The sequence below is a fragment of the Oncorhynchus keta genome, chromosome 2, assembly GCF_023373465.1.
Source record: "Oncorhynchus keta strain PuntledgeMale-10-30-2019 chromosome 2, Oket_V2, whole genome shotgun sequence".
Taxonomy (NCBI): domain Eukaryota; kingdom Metazoa; phylum Chordata; class Actinopteri; order Salmoniformes; family Salmonidae; genus Oncorhynchus; species Oncorhynchus keta.
The window spans coordinates 72390975-72405533 of record NC_068422.1 but is presented as its reverse complement, the minus strand read 5'-3'; the positions used below and the strand labels follow the sequence as shown (position 1 = coordinate 72405533).

Sequence of the window (14559 nt, the reverse complement as noted above, 5' to 3'; positions counted from 1 at the left end):
GAGGTCAAGGCCTTATTCTTGCTAGGTCTTGCTTATTCTTGCTGGCGGAACGAAGGTCGCACACACCCGGGTTGAATCCCACACCATATGGCAGGCCAAAAACACCATTTTGGTTCATCTCAGGGCACACCGCGTGACAGGAAGAATGACAATGCTGCGCAACATGGTAGCAAATGAACACTAGTTTCGCTACATTGTCGTAAAAGTTCAAGTTCAAATTCAATTGTACAGCTAAATGAATCACCACGCACATGATTTTACAAACACATTTTAATATGTATATAATAGTGTGAGTACATATGACCGATTGACCTTCCATAGTTTCCCATAATCCCGCGCTTGCTACGTATTTCCGGTTAATGACCCTTTAAACCTTAATGGTTTTTGGGAGCGTCGGCGAAACGAGAACAAGTAAGAGATGTCGGGTGAATTTTCTAAATTATTAGACGTCTGATATACAGCTATAATAGAACATATTATATCGTTTTTAATGAAGATAAACATGCTACATATGTGCTGTGTAATCTAAAATGGATTTGTCAATGTTTCCGAGAGCCGAGTGAAGAGATGTGACATTGAAGAGAGAGGCAGACAAGACAAGGGGCAAATAGGCAATGGTTGGCTAGGCTAGCTAGCTTCCTAGCTAACGTTAGTTAAGGTGTCATTTTCCTGTATGTAGTCTGTTTTTGTGGGTATTCCTCCTCATAGCAATGTGTAGTGTTACTGTGGATTTTAGACCGGAACAGGAATATTACACAATGTTGGCTATCTACCATGTATTTGACCTTGTGCCAGTTAGCGATGATTAGCATTGTTAGCTTGAGTGTGAGCCTTCTAGTTAGCTATCGTTTGAACCAATGAATTGTATAAACCCCGGATGCCTGAAGGGGCGCAGTATTGAGGTCACTGCGCAGTCATCATGGTACTCCTCAATTGTAAAACAGATTTTTGGAAGCAATAGAAATGCATTTATTAATTTCTATGTTCGTTTTTGACACGTTCATTCTATTAGACACCTTCCTGCATACTTTCACATTGAGCGCGAAACAAATAAACAATTTCCTAAAATTATATATTTGTTTAGTACTAATGTTACTGTCCTCAGTACAACACTGAATATACATAAAATGTTGTCCTTGAAACAGTATTTAAATTAAATGTAGAATTCCAATCATTCCTATGACTGAGTGCTCCTACCTGTGAGTGCCAATATGGCCGACCGATGGCTTCAAAGCATCTCAATGACCATTACATAGGTTGCAATCCAAAAACAAAAAAGACACACTATCCCCTCAGCACTCAAAGTAAGTGGACACTTCTGATGTATCATGACGCCTGACAAGTACACTTTCAGGGCAATCACCTTTGTGAGAATTCTGGATGTTACAAATGTCTACTTTTAAAAAATGAACAGGAAATCAAAACCAGTAAGAAAAGTGTATCACAACCTGAGAAAGGAACTAAAATTGTACCTGGATAAAACATGGGAGAAATACACAAACATTACACTATATATAGGCCTTTGACTATGTTTTGAATCGATGTCATTTATCAATTTCAGAACAGAATTAACTATTTGTAAATGCATCCTGTAAACAGTAGAAACACTAGTTGTAAAAAAACAAATGAAAGGGTACATGTAAAAAAACAAACAATGCATGTCTATCAATTAGAAAAGCCTGTTATAATAATGTAATAGCATTGTCAATAGGAGAAAATGCTTGCCCAAGATGCTTCATGCATTCACCCTTTGCTGTGCCGATTTGCACACACATTAAAGATGTGACTCCAATCAGCTTCAAAACAGATACATGATACAAAGTACCCTAAAAGTCTTCTGCTACGAGAACTAAGGGGGACAAGACTGCACACTACTTTTAACACATCATTGCTCAAATCAAGCTACTTAAAAGGAAAAGTTGGAAGGGAGGGAAAGACAGCCTGAGGACACGTAAATTAGAGGCATCTAAGCGCGCTCCCCACGGATACGATGGGCCAGTTGGATGTCTTTGGTCATGATGGTGACACGCTTGGCATGGATGGCGCACAAGTTGGTGTCCTCAAACAAACCAACGAGGCATACCTCGCTGGGCTCCTGCAGGGCTCCAATGGCTGCACTCTGGAAACGCAGGTCAGTCTTGAAGTCCGGAGCAATTTTTCTCACCAAGTGCTGGAAGGGCAGTTTGCGGATCAGCAGCTCAGTGGACTTCTGGTACCGACGGATCTCACACAGGGCCACCTTCCCAGGCCTGTAGCGATGGGACTTCTTGACCCCACCAATAGAAGGGGCGCTCTTGCGGGCAGCTTTGGTGGCCAGCTGCTTACGTGGGGCTTTGCCTCCAGTAGATTTACAGGCTGTCTGCTTGGTACGGGCCATGGCTCCTACAAATCACCTTTGATACAACAGACTAGAGGTTGACTGATTTAATTGGAATGGCCGATTAATTTGGGCCGATTTCAAGTTTTCATAACAATCGGAAATCGGTATTTTTGGGTGCCGATTTAGCCGATTTTTATTATTATTTTTTACACCTTTATTAAATCTTTATTCAACTGGGTAAGTCAGTTAAGAACACATTCTTATTTTCAATGGCGGCCTAGGAACGGTGGGTTAACTGCCTCGTATAGCGGCAGAAAGACAGATTTTCACCTTGTCAGCTCGGGGGATTCAATCTTGCAACCTTACAGTTAACTAGTCCATTGCTCTAACCACCTGCCTCTAATTGCACTCCACGAGTAGACTGCCTGTTACGCGAATGTAGTAAGCCAAGGTAAGATGCTAGCTAGGATTAAACTTATCTTATAAAAAACAATCGATCAATCATAATCACTAGTTAACTACACATGGTTGATATTACTAGTTTATCTAGCATGTCTTGCGGTGCGTATCGTTGCTCCAATGTGTACCTAAGCATGAACATCAATGCCTTTCTTAAAATCAATACACAGAAGTACATATTTTTAAACCTGCATATTTAGCTAAAAGAAATCCAGGTTAGCAGGCAATATTAAAACCAGGTGAAATTGTCACTTCTCTTGCGTTCATTGCACGCAGTCATTGTATATGCAACAGTTTGAGCTGCCTAATTTGCCAGAATGTTATGTAATTATGACATAACATTGAAGGTTGTGCAATGTAACAGGAATATTTAGACTAATGGATGCCACCCGTTAGATAAAATAAGGAACGGTTCCGTATTTCACTGAAAGAATAAACGTCTTGTTTTCAAGATGATAGTTTCCGGATTCTACCATATTAATGACCTAAGGCTCGTATTTCTGTGTGTTATTATGTTATAACTAAGTCTATGATTTGATAGAGCAGTCTGACTGAGCGGTGGTAGGCAGCAGCAGGCTCGTAAACATTTATTCAAACAGCACTTTTGTGTGTTTTGCCAGCAGCTCTTCGTTGTGCGTCAAGCATTGCGCTGTTTACGACTTCAAGCCTATCAACTCCCGAGATTAGGCTGGTGTAACCAATGTGAAATGGCTAGCTAGTTAGCGGGGTGCGCTCTAATAGCGTTTCAAACGTCACTAGCTCTGAGACTTGGAGTGGTTGTTCCCCTTGCTCTGCATGGGTAACGCTGCTTCAATGGTGGCTGTTTTCGTTGTGTTCCTGGTTCGAGCCAAGGGAGGAGCGAGGACAGGGACGGAGCTATACTGTTACACTGGCAATACTAAAGTGCCTATAAGAACATCCAATAGTTAAAGGTTAATGAAATACAAATGGTATAGAGAGAAATAGTCATATAATTCCTATAATAACTACAACCTAAAACTTCTTACCTGGGAATATTGAAGACTCGTGTTAAAAGGAACCACCATATGTTCTCATGTTCTGAGCAAGAAACTGAAACATTAGCTTTCTTACATGGCGCATATGGCACTTTTACTTTATTCTCCAACACTTTGTTTTTGCATTTATTTAAACCAAATTGAACATGTTTCATAATTTATTTGAGGATAAATTGATTTTATTAATGTATTATATTAAGTTAAAATAAGTGTTCATTCAGTATTGTTGTAATTGTCATTATTACAAATAAATAAAAATAATCGTACGTTTAATGGGCTCTTTTTTTTGGGGTCCTCCAATAATCGGTATCGGCGTTGAAAAATCATAATCGGTCAACCTCTACAACAGACTATGTTAAAAATATGAAACTCGTCTCGTGTCCTTATTTATTGCGTTGTTCACACCTGGAAGGAAAGATTTTTAAACGGACTGCCCTTGCCCGGAAATTCCTCACTTGTTCATCCTGCGATTATTGTTTTCAGCCACTGTAGCTTGTGGGTGCTTTATATGCGCTACAGTCAATTATGATTGCATGCTATATTGACTATATAATTATGAATTTACGCCTACTGTATGATAGCTATTAAATTAATTATCTAACTAACGTTAGCCTGCCTAGCTGGAACTTCTGAAGAAGGAACATGTTTTATTTCTACAATTTCCAAAAGCTAACTAAACAAAAACATCATTACTTTTATGAGATGTGTGTGTATGCTGTTATGTGCATTAGTAGCACAATTTCTAACCTTTTTACATTAGTTTTTACTTATACTTGTATGTTGACTTCTCCATTGATGCTGTTTTAAAGTTTTGGCTGACTTAGCGGATGTACAATTGTCGCAAATTGAATTATGTGGAGTTTCAGGCCCAGAGTGAACATAATTGTACACTCGCAAAGTCGACTAAAAACGAGTGCTGAGGGGCTTATGTTGCAAACTTCCCTTGCTTGGCTAATCATTTGGACCGCCCGTCAAGATGGTGATGGGATTCCCCTAAGGGCATAAGGGTACGTGGACGAGGATGTCTTTTTATGAGTTTAAACCGCAACCACCATCTTGACGGGCGGTCCAAATGATTAGCCAAGCAAGGGAAGTTTGCAACATAAGCCCCTCAGCACTCGTTTTTAGTCGATTTTAGAAACTCCCCATATTTCAATTTGCGACGATTGGTTTGAACCAATACCTGGGCTTGAGGAGATGATGAATATGATGACATTTCCTCGGAAGTCCAGATCCTTCAATTCAAAGTCCCATTAACCAGTTCTGCAAATGTTATGTCAGAACGTTCAGTACTCAACAATAGATGGTGTTTCATAGAGCAACTATCATCATTACTGCTGTTACTCATGGTTTGTACTTTCAAAAAAAGGTTAAAGTAAAAACACATTCTTGTTGACTCTTTTTGGAAGTGCATGCCATGAGTAACATCAGTAATAACGATAGTAGTTCTGCGAAACTCCATATTTTGATGAGTCCAGATCGCATTTTTACATAATTAAAGTTTGCAGAGCTGGCTAATGGGACTTTGAACTGAAGGATCCTGGGCGTCGGCCGAAAATCTCATATTCATCCCCTCCACAAACCCAGGTACTAGTTCAGCTAACGTTAGCCTAGGTTGAATATAACAACTCATTATTTTCAACAAAGACGTTAGCTAGCTATCTATTAGCCTGTCTAATGTTACCATTGAAATGTTTGGGTAATGTAAGCTTGAAATGTCCACTGCTGATGGATGGCTAGTTATGTTTAGTTTGCTAGGCAACTTCCTAGCATAGACATTTTAGCTGGGTAACTTCATCTAGGTTATCGTAGCTAGCTAGTTTTTCCTATTTTTTGCCAGTTCTGTTTCTTAGATTTTTATTTGTTACAAAAACTGGTTGCTAGCTATGTATGCTTGGGCAGTGACCATAACTAGTTGCTAAATGCCAGATTAGGGAGGCGTGGAGTTTCATAAATTATCTTGTTGCTATTTTTGACAAATTGATTAAGAATAAAACTATTTTACAAAGACCTGATGGCTAGCCGCTAGGCTATAGTTCCATGTCATCAGAATAACCTCTTTGAGATTCGTTGGTCAGTAATGGTTTGTTCCATTAGTAGCTAGCGATATTCATTTTTCATCAAGGGTTTTCTCATACATGTTATTTTCTTTCAGAATGCTGGCCACCAGAGCCCTTAGCCTTGTTGGCAAACGTGCCATTTCCACATCAATCTGTGTACGTGGGGGACATGGTGAGTGACTGTTGGCAGCACACACCACATACTTGACCTTCATGGTATGGACCTTTAAACCACCTTCTGTAAATTGTACCTACCACTAAAAAGTTGGCACACAAACAAATGTTAACAATAGATAAAATACACCACCACCAGCATGATTTGGAGATGTACAGTAATCAGACGATACCAGTTTATTGTAGAATTAGAGATTTTTTTTTTTTTTTAGGTAAACTGAAAAAGCAGTTATGCGGCTCCCAAAAGCACACAGAATGTATTTGCACATACACATATTTGCTAAGCAGGTCCCATGCAGGTTTGAATACACATATTTACTGGTTGTGTGTGTCAGTCCTATGTAGTAACATGGTGAGTTTCCTGCAGGTGTTGCCAAGGTAGACGACTACGCTCTCCCAGCCTACTTTGACAGGCGGGAGAACCCCCTCCCAGACGTCCAGTTTGTGACAGAGCTGAGTGCAGTGCAGAAGTCCTTAAAGGAGAAGGAGAAGGGCTCCTGGGCCACACTCTCCAATGAGGAGAAGATTGCATGTAAGTGGTTTTCACCTTGTTGTTGAATACTTGACATTTGTCTCTCTTTTTTTTGCCTATTCAAAACAAGAAAGAAGTATTGTTTGCCTATCTGTTCTGTTAGTGGGGATATAATGATTCACCGATACGCGTCGGTCCCCGGGTTCAAATGTTTAAGATGTGAGTGCATCTGTCCGTGGGAGCCCAAACCAATCCATATGTAGCATGCATCGGTAAGAACCAATTAAAATGTTACAAATCGGTTCACTCATGTTTATTACGTGTTTTGTTTTGTTGCCTTATTCTGAAAATACATTCTGTTTGAATTGATGCGTCCTCTCCTTCAGCCTATGACACTTTTATGCATGTAACTGCATGTGATATTGATCTACAAGTTCGATAACCACGCAGTGCGGGAGACGCAGCTGCTCGCGCTAACGAGAGGTAGGGCTACCCTATCCCTGTTCTAATATTCGTAGGCAACATCTGCACAGCACCTTCAGCATTTACATGTTTTTAAATTGGTTTCCCTCAATTAATAAAACCTATGTAATTTGCTGGGTCATTTAGCTAGGCTTCCATCCAATTGGAATATTCTCAAATCTGCATAAAAACCATATGCAGATTTTCATCACACAATTTTCCATCAAGTTGACCTGTTGAGGATAAAAGGCTGGCGTTGTGCACATAAAAATAGCGTTTGCGGTTAAATTCCCATGTACTGAATAGAAAATACAAATGGGTTTCCACTGCATTTTCAACTCTACTGATGGTTTTCTCACAAAAAAAATGGTTATATAGTGAGTGTACCCACTCTGGTATTAGCATGTGCGCTGTAGCCATCAGGTCGCAGACACAGTGTGGGTATAGCCTACATTAGATTATTATGGACAAAAGAGAGATTATTTTTGTCACGGCAGCCAAGCATCAACGATCATGTCATCAGAATAAGACACTATTTATTGGGAGGAAGCATCAAGCTCATCACCTGCACTTTCACCACCCTGTGAAGTTCACTTATTTCATCTGTATCCTAATAAACTGCATGTTCTCCTGACAAGTCCTAATGTGGGAGGATCACACATCATTGCGTGACTCCAGGTTTACTTCGATATACTGGTTATTATGTAGCAGTATTTATTAGAGGGGTAAATATAAAGATTATGTTCAGGCGCCAGGCAGGTATTAACCATGCCGAAAGGACAAGAGTAGAATAGAGAGAGTACCACTACCAGATCCACACACATCAGCAGAAGAGACTGCCTAGAGTGTAGCCTGTTTCCCAGATAGCCAGTGGAGAGAAGACACACCATATAAACCCACGTCACAGCACAGGGGTAACCCCACCAATAATACCTCATACAATAATAATAAAGGCAGAACATATGAACGGCAACTTCATAGAAACAATTTACAAGAAAGAACCCAGTCATCAACAGAGGATTTGCAATAATCTGTATTACCTTCCAGTGGAGGAATACAGAGTGTATGAAGGTGGGGGGTGTTCATAGACAAAACAAAGGCCTTAAAATGTTCACAATCTTCTCGGCCACATGTCACTAGTACACCCCACCTCAATACAGTTCAAATAACAATCCTCAACTTACAAGCAACCTCACTTTTAACTAAAATGTCCACCCAAATACTTCTGGCAGGGCAATAATAGTCCAGCTCTAATGAACATCACTGGGAAGTGCATTTGAAAAATAGAAAGTATGTTGCAGGGTAAAGCACTGGAACAAGAGAGGAGAGAAAGAGAACGAGAGAGATCTTGGCTGTGGTCTTCAGGCTTGCCGGTGTACTGTCTGACCATCTGATTTGTTGGTTTGAATGTCAAAGCTTCGCAACAATGTTGCTACTAAACCATGCAATCCATAACCGGTGCGGTCCCAAACGATAACAACCACGACCTAGAGCTGTCACACCGATGATTGAGTTAAATACTTTATAAACTACACACTCTGCAAATAAACAAGGACGTCTGCAGCATAGCACACACAATCAAACTGTCACTCCAACCAAGCGCTCCTTCCCAGAGTGCTGAAAGAGCTGTCTTTATTTCCTCCTTCCTTACTGCTGATGCGCTCTTAAAGTGTCAGCGCACGCACGGTGAAGGCTCCGTACAGGATTTCGCCACAATTATATCAATATTTGCTCATTAAAGCGTTTCCACTGACATTTCAAGCATAATTCATTTACAGACCCTAAAGGATCACACCTTGTCTATTTTGTTTTGTCGACATTTGGAAAGTTTACTGACAACTTTTCCATCAGGCATGGCATAACTTTTTGGGTGTCTAACATGTACTTTACTTGCATTAAAAGGTTGGATGGAAACCTGGTTTGTGTTACCAAATGCGCTGTTGGAAATAGTTTGACATGTGGAGCTCTGTGGGCTACCGGAGTGGACATAACTCACATCTTGCTGATTGCACATCTAACTGCTGATTAGGGTTTTTCGATTGCCAAGTTCACCATGCAAAATATTTTTGTTCTGCTTTAAACAGTTAATGGATTTGGTCATTTTTACATGAACATGATAAAGGTGTATTTCATATCAATGACGGCAATCATTTTCGCCAGCCGCTCTGGTCAGAACGGGAGAAGAGAGCCGCTCTGGTGCCAAACTGTCAATAACATTCACTTTTGAGACAGGTGAAATCAAAAGCTGGGTTATATTAATTGGCCATGTATGTAAAAGCTAATTTCTTAAGATAAATCTATACATTTTACTAGCTCAAAATGTATCTGGTATATGACAGGTTATAGCAGCGTGGGGACAAGACATAAATTGACCCCCCTAATCTGATGCTCAGTCTGCTGTATGGATCAACTCACACATTACACACACACGGCAGAAATACTTTTCTATCATACAGCAACGACAAGCCATGGTTAATTCACTCAGCTCAGAGAAGTCAGCTCAGACAGGTCCAACTCAGCTCCTGAGCTCCATCACTATCAGATATTCATTTAGAATGGAAATGAATGTGTTCATGCCCTTGTTTATCACATCGACTCATTCCACTAATTAAATCAAATCGTTACAAACTACAAATATCGTTCCTGTATCTGAACCCATATATGTAGATGCATATTGAATTGTGCTTGTAAGGAGAGATACACATCCCTACCCGTTAGTTAGGCTGTGTTTAAATGTTATCTAACAAGTCTTGCATTTTCTTTTTACCAACAGTGTACCGTATTAGCTTCAAGCAGAGCTTTGCAGAGATGAACGAGGGCACAAAGGAGTGGAAATCGGTTATCGCAGGAATGTTCTTCTTTATTGGCATGACAGGACTGGTTGTCCTATGGCAGAGGAAGTTTGGTATGTCTTCGAATAAGAAAAGGAATGGGAACATTTATTGTGGATGGAGTCTGTGATAATTCAGTTGTAATATACTGAACAAAAAATATCAACGCAACAATTTCAGATTTTACTGAGTTACAGTTCAAATAAGGAAATACATATATAAATTTGGCCCGAATCTATGGATTTCACATGACTGGGTAGGGGTGCAGCCATGGGGGGGCCTTGGAGGGCATAGGTCCACTCACTGGGAAGCCAGGCCCAGCCAATCAGGGTGAGGTTTTCCCCCAGAAAATGACTTTATTCCAGACAGGAATACTCCTCAGCACCCCCCCTCGCTCAGATGATCCTGCAGGTGAAGAAGCTGGATGTGGAGGTCCAGGGCTGGCGTGGTAACACATGGTCTGTGGTTGTGAGGCCGGTTGGGCGTACTGACAAATTCTCTAAAACAACATTGGAGGCAGCTTATGGTAGGGATGGATATTAAATTCTCTAGCAACAGCTCTGGTGGACCTTCCTGCAGTCAGCATGCCAATTGCAGGCTCCCTCAACTTGAGGCATCTGTTACATTATGTTGTGTGACAAAACTGCACATTTTAGAGTGGCCTTTTATTGTCCCCAGCACAAGGTGCACCTGTTTAATGATCATGCTGTTTAATCAGCTTCTTGATATGCCACAACTGTCTGGTGGAGGATGATCTTAGCAAATGTTAAATGCTCATTCACAGGGCTGTAAACACATTTGTGCTAAAAATGTTAGCGAAATTAGCTTTTTGTGGGAAATTTCTTGGCTATTTTATTTCAGCTCTTAAAACATGGATCCAACACTACATGTTGCGTTTATATTTTTGTTCAGTGTGTGTTGATGTTCATCATTTTTCCACCCACCTGTTAAAAGCCACAAGTGAGCATTATTTTGCAATGAGATGGATATACAATATTATTTTTCAGACATACTTATACAAGATATTATTTTACATAATTCAAATACTGTATTTGGCCATCAGTGCCAATTCAAATAAATGGGAGCGTGTCTTCTCTGCCATTGTATTGCCACCAACCATAATTGGTATAACTGACAAGCAACCAGGTTGCTATTGTGAAACAGAATGTTCTGAATGATGATTACCTTGGTAGATAAATGTTCAATACAGACTCTTAAAGAATATATGTTCATGGGTGAACTTTGAGGCAGAGCCTAACAAAGCTATCGGTCTCGCTGCAGTGTACGGACCTGTCCCCCCCACCTTTGAGTCAGAATGGAAAGAGAAGGAGGTGCAGAGGATGCTGGACATGAGGATCAACCCAGTGGAGGGCTTCTCAGCCAAATGGGACTATGAGAACAAGGAATGGAAGAAGTAAACCAACCATCCAGAGGACCACATTACATACCATGACACCAACAAATGTACAAACATACCAATTACTTGTCTGTATGTATCTATTGTCCACATTACCTCAGTACGTTTTGGAAGGTCTCTTCCTCTTAAGGTTATCATGTATTATAGAGCAAAATAAAGTTCCTGTTTACCCAATAGTGTGTCTCCACTTTGCTGTTATACTACCATGACACTGGAGGAGTAGGCCCTACATGTCAGGTATATGTTGTTATTCTACCGTGTGGTGGAGGGTTAAATGACACTGGAGTAGGCCCAACATGTCAGGTATATTTTAGTAGTACATCAGGAACATCATAAACGGCATAGGTGTGATATTTCCACATCCTTGGTTTCCCCTATTTTAACTGGCAAGATTTGTTTGGTTGCCTCTAATTGTGTGAAAATCGTACTGGGGTCAGTCAATAAGTGGTAAAGCACCATGTTTTTGGTTGCCATTTTAAAGGAATGCACACTAGTCCTGGATTAGGCTATGGCAAGCGTTTGTGGGTTTACAGGAAAGAAAAAAGCATAGGCTGTCAGATCATTCCAATAGTTAAAATTAATATATTTAGGACATAGTACAAAGCAGTAGTACTGAATGAATTGATAATCATTTCCAGCTCTGAGATCACGAAACCCGCGCGGACTGGGCTGCATTACGGTCCCATGTACCAATGAAATCCTTTATCGGGGGAAACCCGGAAGAGGATTATGGAGCGAAGGTTACACAGAGCAGCGTTATGGCGATCGTCTTCTGAAAGCAATGTAGACAAAGCGGTCAAAAGTACACCCATGTTGATCTACAGAGGCGCAAAGTGGTCTCACTCGTGACGGACCGAACATTTCGCACGCACCCCTTCATGTTCGTGAAAGTCCGTCCATGTTCTTTTCCAATATTTTGCGTTGTTGCATTGAGACGTAAATACTCAGCTGTATTTTAAATAGGTCATAATCTTTATCGCCTGCGAGAGACATGGGGAATGGAATGAACAAGGTAGGGGCCTTTGTGTTTTTGTTATTAATATAGCTGTTCTGTTCAATGGCTTTTGATTGTAGCAAGGCACTTCCTCCGAGGAGCGTAAACGTTGAACATAGATATGCGCGGAATAGATTCTGTCGTGTTATTTACATCATCCATCTACATGCAACGCTGAAGTCCCCTGAATAAAACTAAAGGGCAGGCTATTCATCACACACTGTCACTTGATGTAAATAACGTGATACCCTAAATCAAAACCTGTATGAGTTATCAAATGGAGAAAACACTTAGCCCGTCTATTTTGACTGTTTTAAAGCCCGTATTGTCATCTGTCAATCGTTGGGTGTTTAAATGTTTTGTCTATACAGTACCAGTCAATGGTTTGGCCACATGTATTCATTCAAAGTTTTGTCTTTATTTTTACTATTTTCTACATTGTAGAATAATAGCGAAGACATCATGCTTTGCATAACCAGCATAGCTATCCCAGTATTCTGCAGCGATATGCCATCCCATCTGGTTTGCGCTCAGTGGGACTATTTATTTGTTTTTCAACAGGACAATGACCCAACACACCTCCAGGATGTGTAAGGGCTATGACCAAGAAGGAGAGTGATGGAGTGCTGCATCAGATGACTGTTTCTGTATGATATGTTGGATAAAGGAATAAAGACAGACACCAATGTCAAGTTGAATAGCCTTGTTTGTGCATTGTACAAATCCCTACACGTGGAGTCCCGGGAACAGTCCAGCTAGTCAAATACCTATCAACTAGACTCCGTAACATCATCCTTTTCAATAAAGTGCAAACATAAAGGCATAACAATTGAAAAACCATGACATTTTATTTTTTACTTCAGTTGTCATCTTCCTTTTACATTTACATACATTTTTTAAATGAACGGAGGACAAGTTAACAGTCTCTTGCTTACAGAGTCAGCCTGTCCGGTGGCTTGCACAGCCGCCCCACCCGGGAGTAAGTCTGGGCTCTGACAGGGGTAGGATTAGGGCCACGAGCTGGAGAGCTTGGTGAGGTAGAAACTTCACCTTCAGTTGGCCCATGTCTCAATTCTGCACCCCTCACCCTTAGGCCTGGACTGTGATCCAGCTCATCTAGGTGAGTGTATGGCGTGTTCTGGTTTGTCTGCTCTGCTACGTGCAGATCTACCCAATTGCGACGATAGAGGGAGCCACCAACATCCACCAGGTAAGAACGTGGTGCAACTCTCTGCAGGCCCAACGTGTGCCCAGCCTCCAAAGTCCTGTGTGGTCTCCCGGCAGCGGTTTCATCCTTATCGTTTCACCCACCTCCAGCTCTGGTAGGTCTCGAGCAGTCCGGTCGTAGAAGCACTTAGCAAGCTGCTTTCTGTGATGCAGTTTGTCCGTGATGCCAACCATGACGCAGGGCTCAAGTAGCTTGTTAGCTACGGGGATGGTAGTCTTCAGATGTCTGGACAGAAGGCGTTGTGCTGGGCTGCTGTCCATGTTTTCGGTGGGTGTGTTCCTCCACTGTAAGATCGCTTTTCATGGGTCATTGCTGTCGCGCAAGGCCCTGCTTAACAGGTCTTTTCAATCTTGACAGCCGACTCTTGCCTTGCCATTTGATTTTGGGTGTCTTGGAGAGGTGGTCACGTGGTCAAACTCCCATTCTGAAGCGAAATGCTTGAACTGTGCAGTGAATTGTGGGCCATTGTCTGTGATGACCTTGTCAGGCTGACCTTGCCTTGCAAACTGCGCCTTGCAGCGATTTATGACCGTCTCTGCAGACAAGTCAGGGAGCAGTTCAATTTCCCAAAAGTCAGAGGAGTGATCAACGATGAGAAGATAGTCCTTTTGTCTGTGGCTGAATAAGTCCATGCTGACGATTTGCCAGGACCTTGTGGGCAGTTCGTGTGACATCATGGTTTCCTCTTGCTGTTCATGAGCGTACTCGTTGCATGTGGTACAGTTTCTGACAGTCTTTAATTTCTGCTTGCATGTTTGGCCAGTATAATGTAGCATGCGTCACCTCCAACGTGACTGGAGTGTATGCGTGTAAGCATCTCTGGACGTAGTGATTTGGGAATAATGACCTTCTGACCTCTGAACAAGACGCCATTTTGTACGCTGATCTCATCTCGAAAGGTCCAGCATTCTCTCACTGTGAAAGGTGTCTCCTCTTTCAGGTATGGCCAACCTGCGAGAGCCATGGAGTTCAGTGACTGTAGGTGTTCGTCCTTGTCAGTGTGTTGCCTGATCTGAGCTAGGCGGTGATCTGTGAGGTTTAAGTAGTCTGCCTGACTGATCTGTTGAACATCTTGTTGTTCCTGCTGTAGCGAACAGATGGCCTGCTGCTGATCGACAGTGCCCCT

General features: G+C 41.5%; 3 protein-coding genes across 6 annotated transcripts in view; 2 read left to right on the top strand and 1 right to left on the bottom strand.

Annotated features, from left to right (window-relative positions):
• Positions 1–264: 264 nt before the first annotated feature.
• Positions 265–11385, top strand: LOC118376897 (cytochrome c oxidase subunit 4 isoform 1, mitochondrial-like). Of its 2 annotated transcripts, none has more exons than XM_035763708.2 (5): positions 265–411; positions 5951–6027; positions 6397–6561; positions 9737–9868; positions 11076–11385. In XM_035763708.2, exons 2-5 carry the CDS (start codon positions 5952–5954, stop codon positions 11210–11212), a joined length of 510 nt encoding a protein of 169 aa, XP_035619601.1. In that variant the 5' UTR covers positions 265–411; position 5951; the 3' UTR covers positions 11213–11385. The 2 variants fall into 2 exon arrangements, with proteins under 2 accessions (XP_035619601.1, XP_035619602.1); XM_035763709.2 differs by having other exon boundaries at positions 392–425.
• LOC118376898 (histone H3.3A-like) lies at positions 432–4851 on the bottom strand. The gene has a single exon (XM_052482534.1). It carries the CDS (start codon positions 2375–2377, stop codon positions 1967–1969), a length of 411 nt encoding a protein of 136 aa, XP_052338494.1. The 5' UTR covers positions 2378–4851; the 3' UTR covers positions 432–1966.
• A 524-nt stretch (positions 11386–11909) lies between the features above and the next one.
• Positions 11910–14559, top strand: part of LOC118376904 (dual specificity protein phosphatase 22-A-like) — a 58183-nt gene continuing 55533 nt past the window's right edge. Inside the window, exons 1-2 of one of the 3 annotated variants that reach the window (XM_052482460.1) lie at positions 11910–12223; positions 12767–12852. In XM_052482460.1, coding sequence (XP_052338420.1) covers positions 12805–12852 — 48 coding nt within the window. In that variant the 5' untranslated portion in view covers positions 11910–12223; positions 12767–12804. The remainder of the gene's footprint in view (positions 12224–12766; positions 12853–14559) is intronic. The other 2 variants (XM_035763713.2, XM_035763714.2) reach the window with 2 other exon arrangements.

What these genes read in the sequence shown, in the direction of transcription:
- LOC118376898 (XM_052482534.1), bottom strand. Translation starts at nt 2,377, where the DNA reads ATGGCCCGTACCAAGCAGACAGCCTGTAAATCTACTGGAGGCAAAGCC.
- LOC118376897 (XM_035763708.2), top strand. Translation starts at nt 5,952, where the DNA reads ATGCTGGCCACCAGAGCCCTTAGCCTTGTTGGCAAACGTGCCATTTCC. An exon ending in CAATGAGGAGAAGATTGCAT is followed by an intron (nt 6,562 to 9,736) that starts GTAAGTGGTTTT and finishes TTTTACCAACAG; the next exon opens with TGTACCGTATTAGCTTCAAG. An exon ending in CCTATGGCAGAGGAAGTTTG is followed by an intron (nt 9,869 to 11,075) that starts GTATGTCTTCGA and finishes GTCTCGCTGCAG; the next exon opens with TGTACGGACCTGTCCCCCCC.